General features: G+C 48.2%; 1 protein-coding gene across 3 annotated transcripts in view; it reads right to left on the bottom strand.

Moving 5' to 3' along the window:
• Positions 1-13762, bottom strand: part of DDHD2 (DDHD domain containing 2) — a 539107-nt gene that overhangs the window by 130373 nt on the left and 394972 nt on the right. For all 3 annotated transcript variants that reach the window (XM_085633751.1, XM_085633749.1, XM_085633750.1), the window contains exon 16: positions 2167-2335. In XM_085633751.1, the coding sequence (XP_085489877.1) occupies positions 2167-2335 (169 nt within the window). The remainder of the gene's footprint in view (positions 1-2166; positions 2336-13762) is intronic.

The following is a 13762-nucleotide window of genomic DNA, read 5'->3' as shown; positions in this document are numbered from 1 at the left end:
AAGTTATATGAACCAAGGGCATGCTGATGTTCCCAAGATAGGCACCAGAAATATGCCAGTGTTACTCTAAGCCGATGATTGTGTGTTGATGTCTAGAACCGGTGTGGGCCTGCAAATGCTCGTCACTAGATTTAACAATTTTATGTCTGATCTTGGCCCTAAGACCAATACGGCCAAATCTTATGCAATGGTTGTAGGCAAATCTCCCCCCACCCCATTAAAATCATGGTTTATCAATAATGAGACATTGTCTTATGTTCCAACTTTTTCATACTTAGGTATCCCCTTTGACCAGAAAGGTACTTGGCATCATTTAGTTGAAACCAGGGTTAGTAGTTTCAACCAAAATTTGGAGGCATTCAATAATTAACATCTATAAGGCTCGCTAGTGCTCTGTAACTTTGCATGGGGCTAGAGTGTGGGGCTTTTGTAATCCGACTCGCCTCCAGGCTGTGGAGAATAATTTCCTTAGACTATTACTAACAGTCCCAAGTAGCCTCCCAATAATTTTTTGTCATAATGAAATTGGTCTGATTCCTTTAACTCACCGTATACAAATTGCGCCAACTTTGCTATGGCACTCAGTATGGGCAAAAGATGAGCCAGCCCTCAAATTGTGAAATAATACTGGACTGCTTCAGCCTTGATCATATGCAGAAGATACTATGGTTCATTTACATACAAAGGTAGCTGGAAACAGTGGGGATGGTGGATTGTTTTTATAACCCTGAACGGATTGCCAAGGTTTCAAAAACACAGTTGAAAGGGGATCATTTATTTTTCTTAAAGACGACCAGTGAGTGTCTGGAGACTGGGAAAAAGAGAGTTCTGTAATATTTGCCTTTAGTAGGTTCCCATGTGTAGAGCCTTATCTCTCCTTTGTTTTTGGTCATTCAAAAATGTTTTACCTCATTAGATTTAGGTTCAGCATCGCATATTTCTTGGTCTCTTATCCTCGTAAAGTCTATTGTGATGCTGAACTCAAACCATGCCTGTGTGACTCTAAATCAACTCAGAACATGTTGCACTTTTTGTTCTTCTGTCGACTCTACACTAAACTGAGGATGGATTTTATTATCCTCTTATCAAGATTTTTAAATATTAGGAAGTGTAGGCTGGCCTTATATCATCTCCAACCTTTGAACAACGAATATACATGTTTAATGGTGTATAGATATATTTCTACAGCAGTCTGTTTCTGGAACTTAGTTGGGAAATGATCTTACTTATTTGCTAATGTACGGTCACATGTCCTATGTTTTTTTTGGTTTTATTTGATCCCTAATGAATTGCCTCTGAATATCATGGTTTTTGGGGATACAGAGTTTGTTTTTAGTATTTATATTTGTTTTGTCTCTGTTAACCTATGATTACTGTCACAAATTGTAATCTTTGTTCTTACATGGAACCTTGCCATTTGTTGCTATGTGATGAAACACCATCTTATTCTTTTAGTATATATTGCCGACTATTAATTTTATTATGATGCATTTTATTACCTATCCTTTGTCGCTTGTTTTAACTTTTGATGTCTTCTTTTATGGTTGTAAAAAGAACCGAATAAAGAATATTTGACTGACTGACATGTTTTTATCTGGTTTTCAATCTTGGAGAGCTAAAGTGTGCTGCTCTTACTTTAATATAATTAGCGGTAGCTTATAGAAAGTGTCCAGTTAAAAACTGCCCAAGGAATATTTTTATTTTCTAATGGGTAACTGCTTGGCAGTTATGATCCTACAAGATACCAAGTAACATTCCTATTCTGATCAATGAGACCTCACAAAAGAATATCTAGAAATTAAGTGTGGTCTCAGGACAATGAAAAAGATAGACATGTATTGGCTTCTTCTCTGCCACGTCTACAATGCAAGGTTCTTCTTTTCGCTCCTGCTGAAGGAGGGAAAAGAATCAGTGCGATCAGAGTTTGGGGACTATCTTCTGGATTCTGAATCTTGGGACTCGCGGCTTCCCACCACAACACAGTCTGTTGACGAGTTTTTCCATAGTGCAGTGTTTATTTTCTACAAGAATATCATCAGATTAAAGAATTATGAACTGAGAAATTACCATGTTGCAACTGCAGTGCAACTGACCAACAAGTACAGTATTACAAAACAAAGGGTAAAATGGGCATTCTGAAGATTAAGTTTAGAGTAAAGCACTTACCAGTAGCATAGATGACTTTGTAGCGCAAACAAATATTCATTAAAGCTTTCGATTGGTGTCTCCTGCAGCACATAGTCAAATCGCTGTCCTGCATTCAACATACCAACGTTTATTTGTGGTGCTTCATCCTTCTCTGGAGAAGTGGCATCTTCCACTTTCAAGTCAACATCTGAGAAAAACAGAGCATTTTAGAGGGAACTGTAACAGGGGTTAAATATTCTAACACAAGTTCCCATTACTCCTGAATGTCTGTTTATATTTCTAACTTTACTTTATTCCTAACAGTAGTCTAAAGTTTAACACCTCAGATTCTGGTGTCAATAAGCAAACCCCGCCGACCAGTATGCAGCAGTGCAATAAATTTAAGTCAGAGGAGGCCATGTGGACTGTTACTTCAATAAATAAAAATAAATAACTAGTGCTTATGCAGGATGCAATGCCAATATGCATATAATACGATTAAGAAAACGTTTATTACTACTACCCAAATCAGTGATGGATGGCCTGATTAATTCCTAACTAGATCTGATCCTTCACAACTCAAGTTCTTATTGTTTTACAAAGCTGTTTATTATATATTACAGAGATAGGTTTTAATGTAATAGTAATAATATTTAATTATTTCAGTAGCCATTTTGCATTCAGTAAATTGTCATCAAGTTCTTTTAGTAAAATTCCAGTTTCAAGATTTTCTTATTCCCGTTTCTTTATGTACAAACAATCACAATTCTAAAACATAAACAAAAACAACTACGTTAACTTTACTCGATATCCAGTTCCTGTACTTCAGATCTTAATGCTCACCATGTTATTTTTACTCGACTCAGGGCCACTGGCTACTCGCTTAGCTACTTGTGGTCTTCTAATTTCTCATGTTATTCAATATCCTGGTTACCCTTTCATATTTTTTTATTTTTTACGTTTGTATTCTGGGCTCGTAGAAACTTGGGTTTTCTCAATCCCTTTTTATTTCTATGGGTAGCAGCGTTTTACGTTGCCATCTGAAAATACTAAGTTGTAGGACCTGTATAAGAGCCTAGCAAACATATCTCTAGCGTGCAGTCCATTTGTAACTTCCTTAAGTGCTTCTATAATTATTTCCTAGTGGGTTCTCACAGTTATGCATGTGCAAAACATGTTATAAAAATCCACATCTGCAGCTAGGGCAGCTATCCTATGCTCCATGGTAGAATACGTTGACTGTTTAAGGTGTAATATAGGCTCGATGTGGATCAAGGGCCTCCAATCTTTTCTGTAATCAGAACTACTTATGTTCAATGAAAATCACCCTAAACTGCTAACAATATTAATGTTGTAATAGCGACCATGTCAGACAAGATTACATTATTGGCCACCTCTTGTAAGATTGTAAGCAGTGATTACGTCAGTGAATCAGGCAGTGTTGCCAGGAGTAATATAAAAAGAGTATCAATTTGGATAGCCTATACATATATAATACATAATAGCCATAGCTGCAATGCCCCTGGCACCAGTGTCATACTATGAGTAATAAATCGTTCATGCTCCATTTTGTATCACTCAAATATCAGCTTTAAATATATTTTGCAAATTTGAGTATTTCTTTTCAAATATTAGCTTATGAGTTCTAAAAATACACACATCCCTTCTCCAATACACATTTTTCAATTCTAGTACAGATATAAAAATGTAACCAAGCAAAAGCTTCTAATTTTGTAGGCTGGGCTGTACACAATAGAGCCACCAGTAACTCACAAATCCGAAAGAAACAATTAGTTATAGATTCCTTACCTTAAAATTACCCCCAGACGTCAGACTGGATCAGGAAAGTCTATTAGTCAGCAGTACCCCTGGCGGCGGTTGGCTCCGCGTTCGACTTTGGCATCGGGGTCGCCGGGATGACATCGCGGTAGCTACTTAGACGCCGCCCTCGCGCGCTGACGTCAGTTCTTGTGTTTTCCGCGCTAGCCAGCACAGATCCGGAGAGAGCAGTACCTCTAGTCACATTTTGACTAACTGTTTGTCAACTTTTGTCGACACTGTTTTTGAGTCTTCGACTCCTGGTGCACATCAAGGATGCCCAGTTTCAAGGCTTGTGGTTCCTGTAGCCGACTGATGTCAGTGATGGATCCGCACCGCATGTGCCTGTTTTGCCTGGAGCGCGATCATGACCCCAAGTCATGCTCTGACTGCCAAACCATGATTCAGAAGTCTTTACGGGAGTGGTCCCAAAAGCTTCTTGAGGCCCGACAGTCCGCTCTGAGCCACCACCACTAGTCATTGTCCAAATCTTCGCACTCCTCAGGTAAGTCGAAGCACAAGAAGTCGAAGAAGCATCGTCGCTCTTCGACTTCTACCCGTCAGTCGGCCGACGCGACGAGGCATGCGGGTGGTGCCCCTCTCGCGGCTCCGCATGCAGAGCCTGAAGGGTCGATTCAGAGTTCCCCCTTTCCCGAAACCCGGAGCGACCCCTGTCCAGCTTAGCCAATTTGAAGAAGCGATGCATGCCATCTTGGGGCAGCCCGACTCCGCCGGTGCATCTTCGGGCCCCGCGGACTCGGCTGTGTGCCCTGGGCCTCCAACGCCTGCGGCTCCGGCCCACGGCACCGCAGGGTCCCCTTGGATCCAGGCCTGGATCCGTATTGGCGCTGGTTGACCTGATTACATCTCCCCCGGCGCCGATTCTACCAGCACCACGTTAGCAGACTACGCCGGTTGTGTCCCCAGCCAGCGTCGACCCCAGCCTCTACCCTGATGTAGACACGGAGCCGGACCGACGCCGACACGTACTTTTGTGCCCTTGTTCTACCCTGGCTCTTTTAGACCAGATTGGCAACAAGAGGAAGGTGAGGAGGACTGGGAGGGGTCTAGAGACCCTTTGACTGACCAGTTGGGTTACGAACCGGACTGGAGAGAGGAACTGGGGGAAGCCAGTGGTTTGGATAGCTCACCAGAGCTTGGCATGTTGTCTCCTCCTACCGTAGCTACGGAGCAGGAAACGTCTAAGGCAGTGGTATTGCGTAGGGCGGCCGAGGCTCTCAACCTTGAGCTCCCTACAGTGGCGGTCAGGACTAACCTCCTGACAGAGGTGCTTCAACCGGCAGCGAGTTCTTCAGAGCCCCTGCTGCCGTTTAATGAAGCCGTAACTAACATCCTTTTGGGCACCTGGTCAAGGCCCAACAGAGGGGCTCCTGTGGATGGGATGATTGCCAGATGTCACTGCCCGGCCCCGGTTGACCCCACTTTCCTCTCCCAACACCCCACCCCTGAGAGCTTGGTGGTCCAAGCCTCCACCTCAAAAGGCGCATTCCCTAACGCACCACCGGATAGGAAATCCAAAAAGCTGGACCACCTTGGACACAAGATGTTTTCTTCCTCCAGCTCGGGACTGCGGTCGGTAAACACTGCATGTCTGTTGGGCCGTTACACCCACTCCGTGTGGGATATGGTGGCGCAAGTGCTGCCCCAGTACTCGGAGGAGGCCCGGGCCATACTATTCCATGCAGTTGCCGAAGGGAGAGTCACAGCAAAGTTTACCATTCGCTGTGGACTGGATACCGCCGACTCGCTAGATAGGACGATTTCCACGCCGGTAGCCCTTCAATGCTACGCCTGGTTGAGGTCGACTGCTTTTTCAGGGGATGTCCTATCCACTCTTATGGACATGCCTTTTGATGGCCATCACCTGTTTGGCGAAAAGGCAGACAACGCACTGGAGTACTTTAAGGACTCTCGGACTACGCCCAAGTCCTTGGGCCACTCCACCACCCGCCCTGCACAGTCGGCTTTTCGCCCCTTTCTTGGCTATGGAAGGGGTGCCCCGCCATGTCCCGCCCAGAGCCACAGGCCGGCGCAAGCTGTTAAGCCCCTGTGCGGCCGGGGACGTGGAAACCACCGCCGTGGGTCTGGGGGCCAGCGGGCGGGCCAGTCCACCAACAGCCCCCCTCGGCAGCAGCCTCCAAACCCTACTAGTCCAACCTTTCAGGGCCACCAATCGCCAGTGAGTGGCAGGATTCGCCATCACCTCCCTCACTGGTGCACCATCACGTCGGACAGGTGGGTTTTGCAAATAGTCCTAAGGGGCTAATCCCTCCCCTTCGAGACTACCCCTCCATCCATGCCACCTCAGTACCATCGCATGTCAGAGGATCATCTGGCCCTTCTCCAACAGGAGGTTTCGGCACTCCTGGCCAATGGAGCCATCAAGCAAGTTCCTGTCCTAGAAGCAGGTCGTGGTTGCTATTCCCACTACTTTCTGGTGCCCAAGAAGGACAAAGGCCAGCGTCCTATCTTGGATCTCAGGAACGTCAACCGCTTCCTCCGGAAGGAGAAGTTCAAGATGTCGATGCTTTTTCAGGTCTTGCCTGCCCTCGACCTTAAGACTGCATGGTAGCGTTGGACTTGCAGGACGCTTATTTTCACATCCCCGTCCTGCCGGCCCAGCGGCGTTACCTGCGGTTCACGGTAGGCCACGAGCACTTTCAGTTCACCGTGCTCCACTTAGGCCTTACCAGAGCCCCTCGGGTGTTCACGAAAGTGATGGCGGTGGTCGCAGCTCATCTGCGCAGATCAGGGGTTTCAGTTTTCCCCTATCTCGACGAATGAAGGCGGGCTCGCCCCAGACAGTCGTTTCCCACCTCCAGACTACGGCCGACCGCCTGCATTTGCTGGGGTTCTCCATCAATGTGCCAAAGTCACACCTGATTCCCTCTCAGAAGCTCCTCCGCCATCAGAGCGGTTCTGGACACGACGCTGTTTCGGGTCAATCCTCCTGAACAGTGAGTCCGGGATATTCGGGCTACGATTCCGGGCTACGATTCCGATCTTTCAGCCTTTATCCCTGGTTTCTGTCAGAATGACCCTGAGGCTGCTGGGCCTCATGGCCTCCTGCATACTGCTGGTCGATCATGCCAGGCGGCATATGCGGGCTCTGCAGTGGGACCTGAAGTTCCAGTGGGCGCAGCATCAGGGGAATCTGTCCGATTGCGTCCAGATCTCATAGGGCACTGCTCAACAGCTGCAGTGGTGGCTCAGAAACCAGGATTGGGTCAATGGCAGGTCCCTCTCCCTTCCCCGACCAGACCACACTCTGGTGACAGATGCCTCCCTTCTGGGATGGGGCGGCCACATGAGAGAGGCGGAGATCAGAGGCCTCTGGTGTCTGGCGGAGTCCGGGCTTCACATCATCCTTCTGGAGCTCCGGGCGATTCGTCTTGCACTGAAGGCATTCTGTTCCTCTGTCCAGTGAAGAGTAGTGCAGGTGTTCATGGACAACACCACCGCCATGTGGTATTGCAACATACAGGGTGGGGTGGGTTCGTGGACCCTAGGTCAGGCTGCCATGGCTGGAACATCAGGGCATTTCCTTGGTGGTTCAACACCTGGCAGGTTCTCTGAACACCAGGGCGGACGAACTCAGCCGCAGGTGCATAATGGATCACGAATGGCGTCTTCACTTGGAGGTGGTGCAAGGTTTCTTTCAACAGTGGGGAGAGCCTTGGTTAGATCTATTCGCCACTGAAGAGAACGCGCAATGTCATCAATTTTGTGCGTTGGAATTTCCAAAGCGGCACTCGCTCGACGACTCTTTTCGTCGCGAGTGGAGATGCGGTCTGTTGTGCACCTTTCCGCCTATACCACTTCAGACCAGAGTGCTAAAGAAGATCAGACGCGACCGGGCCCAAGTCATTCTTTTTTTTTTTTTGTTGAAAAACCTTTATTGAGATTTCAATCAATAACAAGTATGGGCCTACAACCCCCCGGGGCCGGCCGCTAAGCAGTCAGAGCAACAGAGATCAAATGTTAACACAGGCAGCACCTCGGGGAGCAGAATCTTCATGCTAATATAGTCTGGCCAGTGAAGAGCGCAGGTAGGACACCAGGATAAAAAGGGTTTTCATTTTATAATGGAAAAAGAACGAAGGATCAGGTGCCGAACAATTTCCCAACAGCGATAAGAGGCAGGCAGAATGATAAACGTAAGCAATAAACAGCAATCTATTGGATCAATGGCGCAGACACAGGAAATTCAGGATGGGGAAGAATATCATGCCCAGCTGCGCCTGCAGTCCCCTGCCCTAAAGCCCAGAGAACACCCCGGAAATTGTGGCACACATAAAAAGGCAACGATTCACAACAAAGGAGGTGTACCACGCTGATCCCAGAAAAGAGAAAACAAGAAGAATCAGAGAAGAAAAAGGAGGCCATGGAAAAAAGAGATTAAAGACTAAAGAATCCCCTCCCCCAACCCCCCACCCTGCACCTCTGCAGATGAGTACGGCCCCCCCCCCCAGCAGTGTGCCTGTCGCCCTGGAACCAGACCCGAAATATAGAAGAAACAGGGAAAAAGGAGTAAGAAAAGAACCCCACCAGAAGGGGGGGGTAGAGAGAGTATTAATAAACTAGAGGAGGGCCTTCAAAACATGCCCCCGGCGTCTCCCTCCCGCACATTATGTTTCCCCCAAAGCAAACAGTGAGCAACACAAAATCGACCATGTCAAAGAAAGATGGGGAGCATTTTGCACCTACTATACCGACAGTTATACCATGAGAGCACGCAACCCCGAGCCCGCCCGCCTATTAGCCGACCACCACTGAAAGAGCATTCTTATCCTTGGCCACTCTTGGCAAATCCGCCCATGCATACCCCTCGACCCGGCGCCATGTCCAATGCTACACGGTAAAGGAGCGTCCAAAAACGACCAGGAAGCGACGCACCCCGGTGGGGTGGAAGTCTCTGAGTACCAACCCAGTCAGCATTATGGAGGAACGTCTTTCCCAGTGCTGCCCCAGGATCTGCACTGCACACAAGGTCCAGGAAGGCGGAATCAGCCAGAGTAGACAACCGTTGCTTGAGTTTTCCCAGGGTCGCCGGAGGCCGCACACCGGACAAGGCCACCCCCCCCCACTCAGGTCCAATACCTCCGGGACAGATCAGACCCACAGCCAGCCGATCACACAATAGTAGACTGTCCGGAGTTTCCAGCTGGTCACTAGGCACAGGGGTGGCCCCGATGTTGTCGTCCTGAGTGCAGTGCAGGAAGTCCCTGTGTATCGGAGGACAGGCAGGCCGCAACTGTCCCAACGCTGATGCCACACCATCAAGCCTACTCCCCAATACCCAAACGCCATGAAGCAAGGTGGAATGAAGGGCACCGAGAGCCTCGAGAAGGTCCCAGTACCCCAGCACAGCTCTCTGCGATCGCTCCGCTACGCTCCCCAGAGTCGCACACTCCCGATCCTGCTGTGACCTGGTGGACAGGATGGTAGACTTCATCGTGACAAGATGGCCGCCGGGTAGGTCCAACCCGTATTGGGACCGGGACCCAGGGGCAAGCGCATCAAGGTCCATGTCGCTGGCAAACAGGGTTCCGGAGGCAGACCAAAAATGTATCCGTTATGTAGTCACGGGCAACAGTCGTCCCCACCACGGACCAGCGCCCGCGAAAATCCGGGAGCAGCCCGCAGGAATCAGGGCGAGTTACGGGCGGCGTTCGGGCAGCTCACCGTCGAAGGCAGAGGCAATCACCGGAGAGTCGTGGAACTGCCACCCCGGGCATGCACTTGTTCCGCTCCGCTTAGTGGTAGGAAGCGACCACAGCGAAATGTAGGCCGATAGTCGCACCGATCCGGCAGTCCGACTCCACCCAGTCACCAAAGGCCGCTGTTGTGAAACTGCCACCCGGCCAAGGTGTCCACTCGAGGTCCCGGCTCCAGGGCCGCACAGGCCGCAAATTGCAAATACCCGTTTCTCCGGCGGTACAGCCGCCAGAAACTTCGGAGTCACTCGATCGGTTGCCGCTCTCATTCACAAACACGGGCGCATAGCGCAGGCTGAGGATCTAATGCAGGATATCCGTGCGGGATACGGAGGTTCACGGAGCCGGGAGTCTACGCTGCCGTCCCGGTCGCCATCTTGGCTCCTCCTCCCAAGTCATTCTTATGGCTCTGGATTGGGCATGAAGAGTCTGGTATCCCGATCTGCTCAACATGGCCATCGGTCCTCCAATCAGACTGCCTCTTCGGGAGGAACTTCTGTCACAGCAGCAGGGGACGGTCCTCCATCCGAACCTGTCCAGTCTCCACCTCCTTGCGTGGAGATTAGGCGGCGGGAGACTGACGTCAGCGCACGAGGGCGGCGTCTAAGTAGCTGCTGCGACGTCATCCCGGCGACCATGACGCCGACGACGGACACAGAGCCAACCGACGCCACCTTCCGACCACGCAGAGGTACTGCTGACGAAAAAACTTTACGGATCCAGTCTGACGCCTGGGGGAATTCTAAGGTAAGGAATCTATAACTAACTAATGTTTCTTACAGATATATCATTACAGAAGGTAAGTAACTTCTGCATTTATTGCAAATCGCGAATTCCTGGACGGTCTGAAAACAGTATTCCTATTGAAGGGAAAGCCCAAGTGAGTTATTTCATGAACTGTTTTACAATTCTCTGTGAAAATAAAGATAAGGAGGCTTGCGTCATACGAAATCTGGAACCTATACTGAAAAATATTTAAGTTCACTCTTGGTAAGGTCCAGCAAATATTGAATCACCTGGTGGGGATGAATGGAGAAAGTATTAAGACGCTTGTCCTTGCACCACATACAGAAACACTTCCATTTACCGTTGTAGGTTTCCGTAGTTGCTGTTGCGCTTGCCTGCAAATAAATTCCAACTGTCTGTCAGAATATCCATATAGTCAACTTCTCATTGGTCAGGAATCGAGCTGTCACACTGAGTGGCTTGAGGTCATGATGAAGAATCTTTCCATTGTGTCTGGAGTGGATCCTGGGATGGTTCTTCAAATAGATTGGTGTGTAAGCAGACTAGGCCATCCTGGGGCAATTAGTATCAGGGAACAGCGATTCGCTTTTGCCATACTTAGTGCCGAGGAGGTGAAACCGCTGAAAGGCGTAAGGAAAAGCATTCAACCATTTCATGGAAAAGTCATTGCCTTTGGGCCCCGGTTTCCAGATCGTGCTGGTGGAGTACTGGCAGTTTTTGTTCTTCAGGGTGTGAACAGGTCTATTTTTGGTCTTAGGCCCAAATTCTGAAAAAATGCATTCTACTTGTTACTGATGGAGCTCCTACTTGTGGTAATGTGAAACAGCCCAGCTGAGTGCATCTGCCTGATTGTTCTGGGATCCTGGGAGATGCTCCTCTGCAGTGTTGGCTTCATTGGTGATGGCCCAGTTGCACAGCGTCTGCACAGCGTCTACACCTTTTCTGACAGAAAACAGGAACTGGTTCCTGTTTGTTTTGCGTTGTAATACACCAAAGTGTTGTTATCCGTTCTGATCAACACTGCTTGACTGCAGGTCCAGCCTGATGAATCGCAGCTTGGTGATGTTTATGTGGAGGTTCTTCTCCATTTCTCACCAGAGGCCTTCTGTTGACTGCTCTTGCATGTGCATCGCACATCCTTCCATTGACATGTCTGTCATTATTATTCTGTCCACTGAGGGTTTGAAAAGGAGACCTGCACCGAGGTTTGTTGGGAATCTCAAACACTTGAGCCTTCTGGTACTGTCTCGTTCCATGTGGCAGTTACTTGGTTCCATTGTTTATATGGCTTCCACTGCCTCATCAGGTCTAACTGAAACTTGTATGCTCTGACCGAAACTGTTTGCTTGGTGCAAACAAACGTTTGCCCTAGCCTGTAGGTTTGCCACCATCCTGCAAAAGGGAAAGCCTTCCCAGAACTGGAGCCTTGTGTGGATGGAAAACCTCTGAATGCTTAAAGTTAGTTCCTGTTTGTGTAACAACCTGCCACTAGCAGCTGTGGAGAAATAACCCTCTTAGGTTGATGGAATTTTGACAAGTCAAACATCCTTACCTGATGACCTTGTCTGTATAGAAAATCAGATCCCTGCACCAAGCACTTTAAAATTGTAATCATCTCCCCGATATCATTTAAATCAAGACACCTTAAATTGGTACTGCTGGCCTGCCACTGAGAATCGGAGGTACTGTCTGTAATTCATATGAAAAAAATGAATCCTGAAAATCCAGGGAGGTGAAATACTCCCCTTCCTACATCCCCAGAAGAACTTCTCGAGGAGGAGGGGAGGGGGGGGGGGGGGGGGGTTACCACCCAAATGGTTTGTTTTGTATGGCATTGTTTTTAAGTACCTGAGGTCCAGAAGTGGTCTCCATTCCCCTGATTTTCTTCTTATAAAAAAATAAGCTGGAAAAACGCTTTATTCATCTGGGATTTGGGGGTTCTCTCTATGGCTCATGTGAGCAGTAGGAGAAGACTTTCATGTTGTAGTTCCTGCAAGTGCAGTGATGGTCCTTTCTGAGTGATGAGCAAGCACTTTCTGTAAAAATTCTAGAGTGCTACCAGATTGCACTACTAGAAGAGCCCAGTGATCTATTATTATCTATCTCCAAGCAGGACAAAAACAGAATTTCTTTCCCTGACAGTGTGTTCTTGAGTCAGTTTTAAGGAGCCCAATGTTACGAGTCAAGCTCTTTTTGGTGGTTTGAGAATGCCGTTCGGAAGGCCAAAATGGCGGCACCAGCAACTGCTGTTGTTGAAATTTTTTTATTAGCATTTCAGAATCATTAAACAAAAACAAGAAAACTCAAATACAAGTAATAAGGGTAAGGATCATATGATAGAGATTAAAAAGTAAATTCATATATAAAACAATATTTAATATTATGCTATCTAGGACAATAAATATATATAACAATATATAAAGGAAAGAGTGAAAAAGCATACACAATCAAGTTTTAAAAACAAAATGATAACAAATACAAACATGTTAAGAAAGTAAAAAAGGATTCCATATCTGTGAAAATAACTCTAGTTGATCTTGAATATTATATATAATCCTTTTGTGCGAAGCATTTTGAATCATAGCAGATAACCAGGACTCTTGAGATGATGGAGTGGAAGATTTCCATTGTCTTAATCAGCAACTGCTGTTGAAGAGGTGAGCACGGGATCTGACTGCCCAGTCGGGCAAATCGATCACCTGGAGAAGACTGCGGGGCCCGCCATCCTTATCGACCACCCCTGCTGGTAGACCGGAGACCTTCTCCTCGGCGCGGCTGGCGTGAGCAGGGGAGACTGTCGTGGGTGGAGGCGATGCAGGTGGGGAGGAGGAAGAGTGCCACACAGACCCGCAGCGTAGGACTATCCCTCGACTGGAGACGAGGTCAAGCGGAGCGCAACTTGAAAGGACCTGCACTACCGAAGACAGGTGGGGGCACCTACAAGACTGGAGATGTGTGCAGTAAAGAGAGAAAGGAAGCTGGTCGCCCCCATTGTCTGGCGGTGCTCCGGGGCCCCGTTCCATCCGAGAACTCTGCAAGCAGGCAGTGAGGCAAGCTAGGGACGCACGGGACCGGAGAAGGCAGAGGGCATTGGGCACTCACTTGCTTGCGAACACCACACAAAGCCCGCCACCCTGAGTGAGACGCGGCCCATAATTTCATACACAAGGCCTGGGCAGATTTGGTGGACACGAAACGGCCGTGTAGGCTGTGGGCAGGAGACTGGCCTAGGAAACACAACATATCTCCACAGGCAGCAACCAAAGATCAGTGTAAGGCCTGAAAAAGAATGCAAGAAACCTCCAGAGCCCGCCGCTGAACCCAGAGGGAAG

The sequence above is a fragment of the Triturus cristatus genome, chromosome 11 (assembly GCF_964204655.1).
Source record: "Triturus cristatus chromosome 11, aTriCri1.1, whole genome shotgun sequence".
NCBI lineage: Eukaryota > Metazoa > Chordata > Amphibia > Caudata > Salamandridae > Triturus > Triturus cristatus.
The sequence above is the reverse complement of the archived record's forward strand: the minus strand, read 5'-3'. Positions and strand labels throughout refer to the sequence as shown.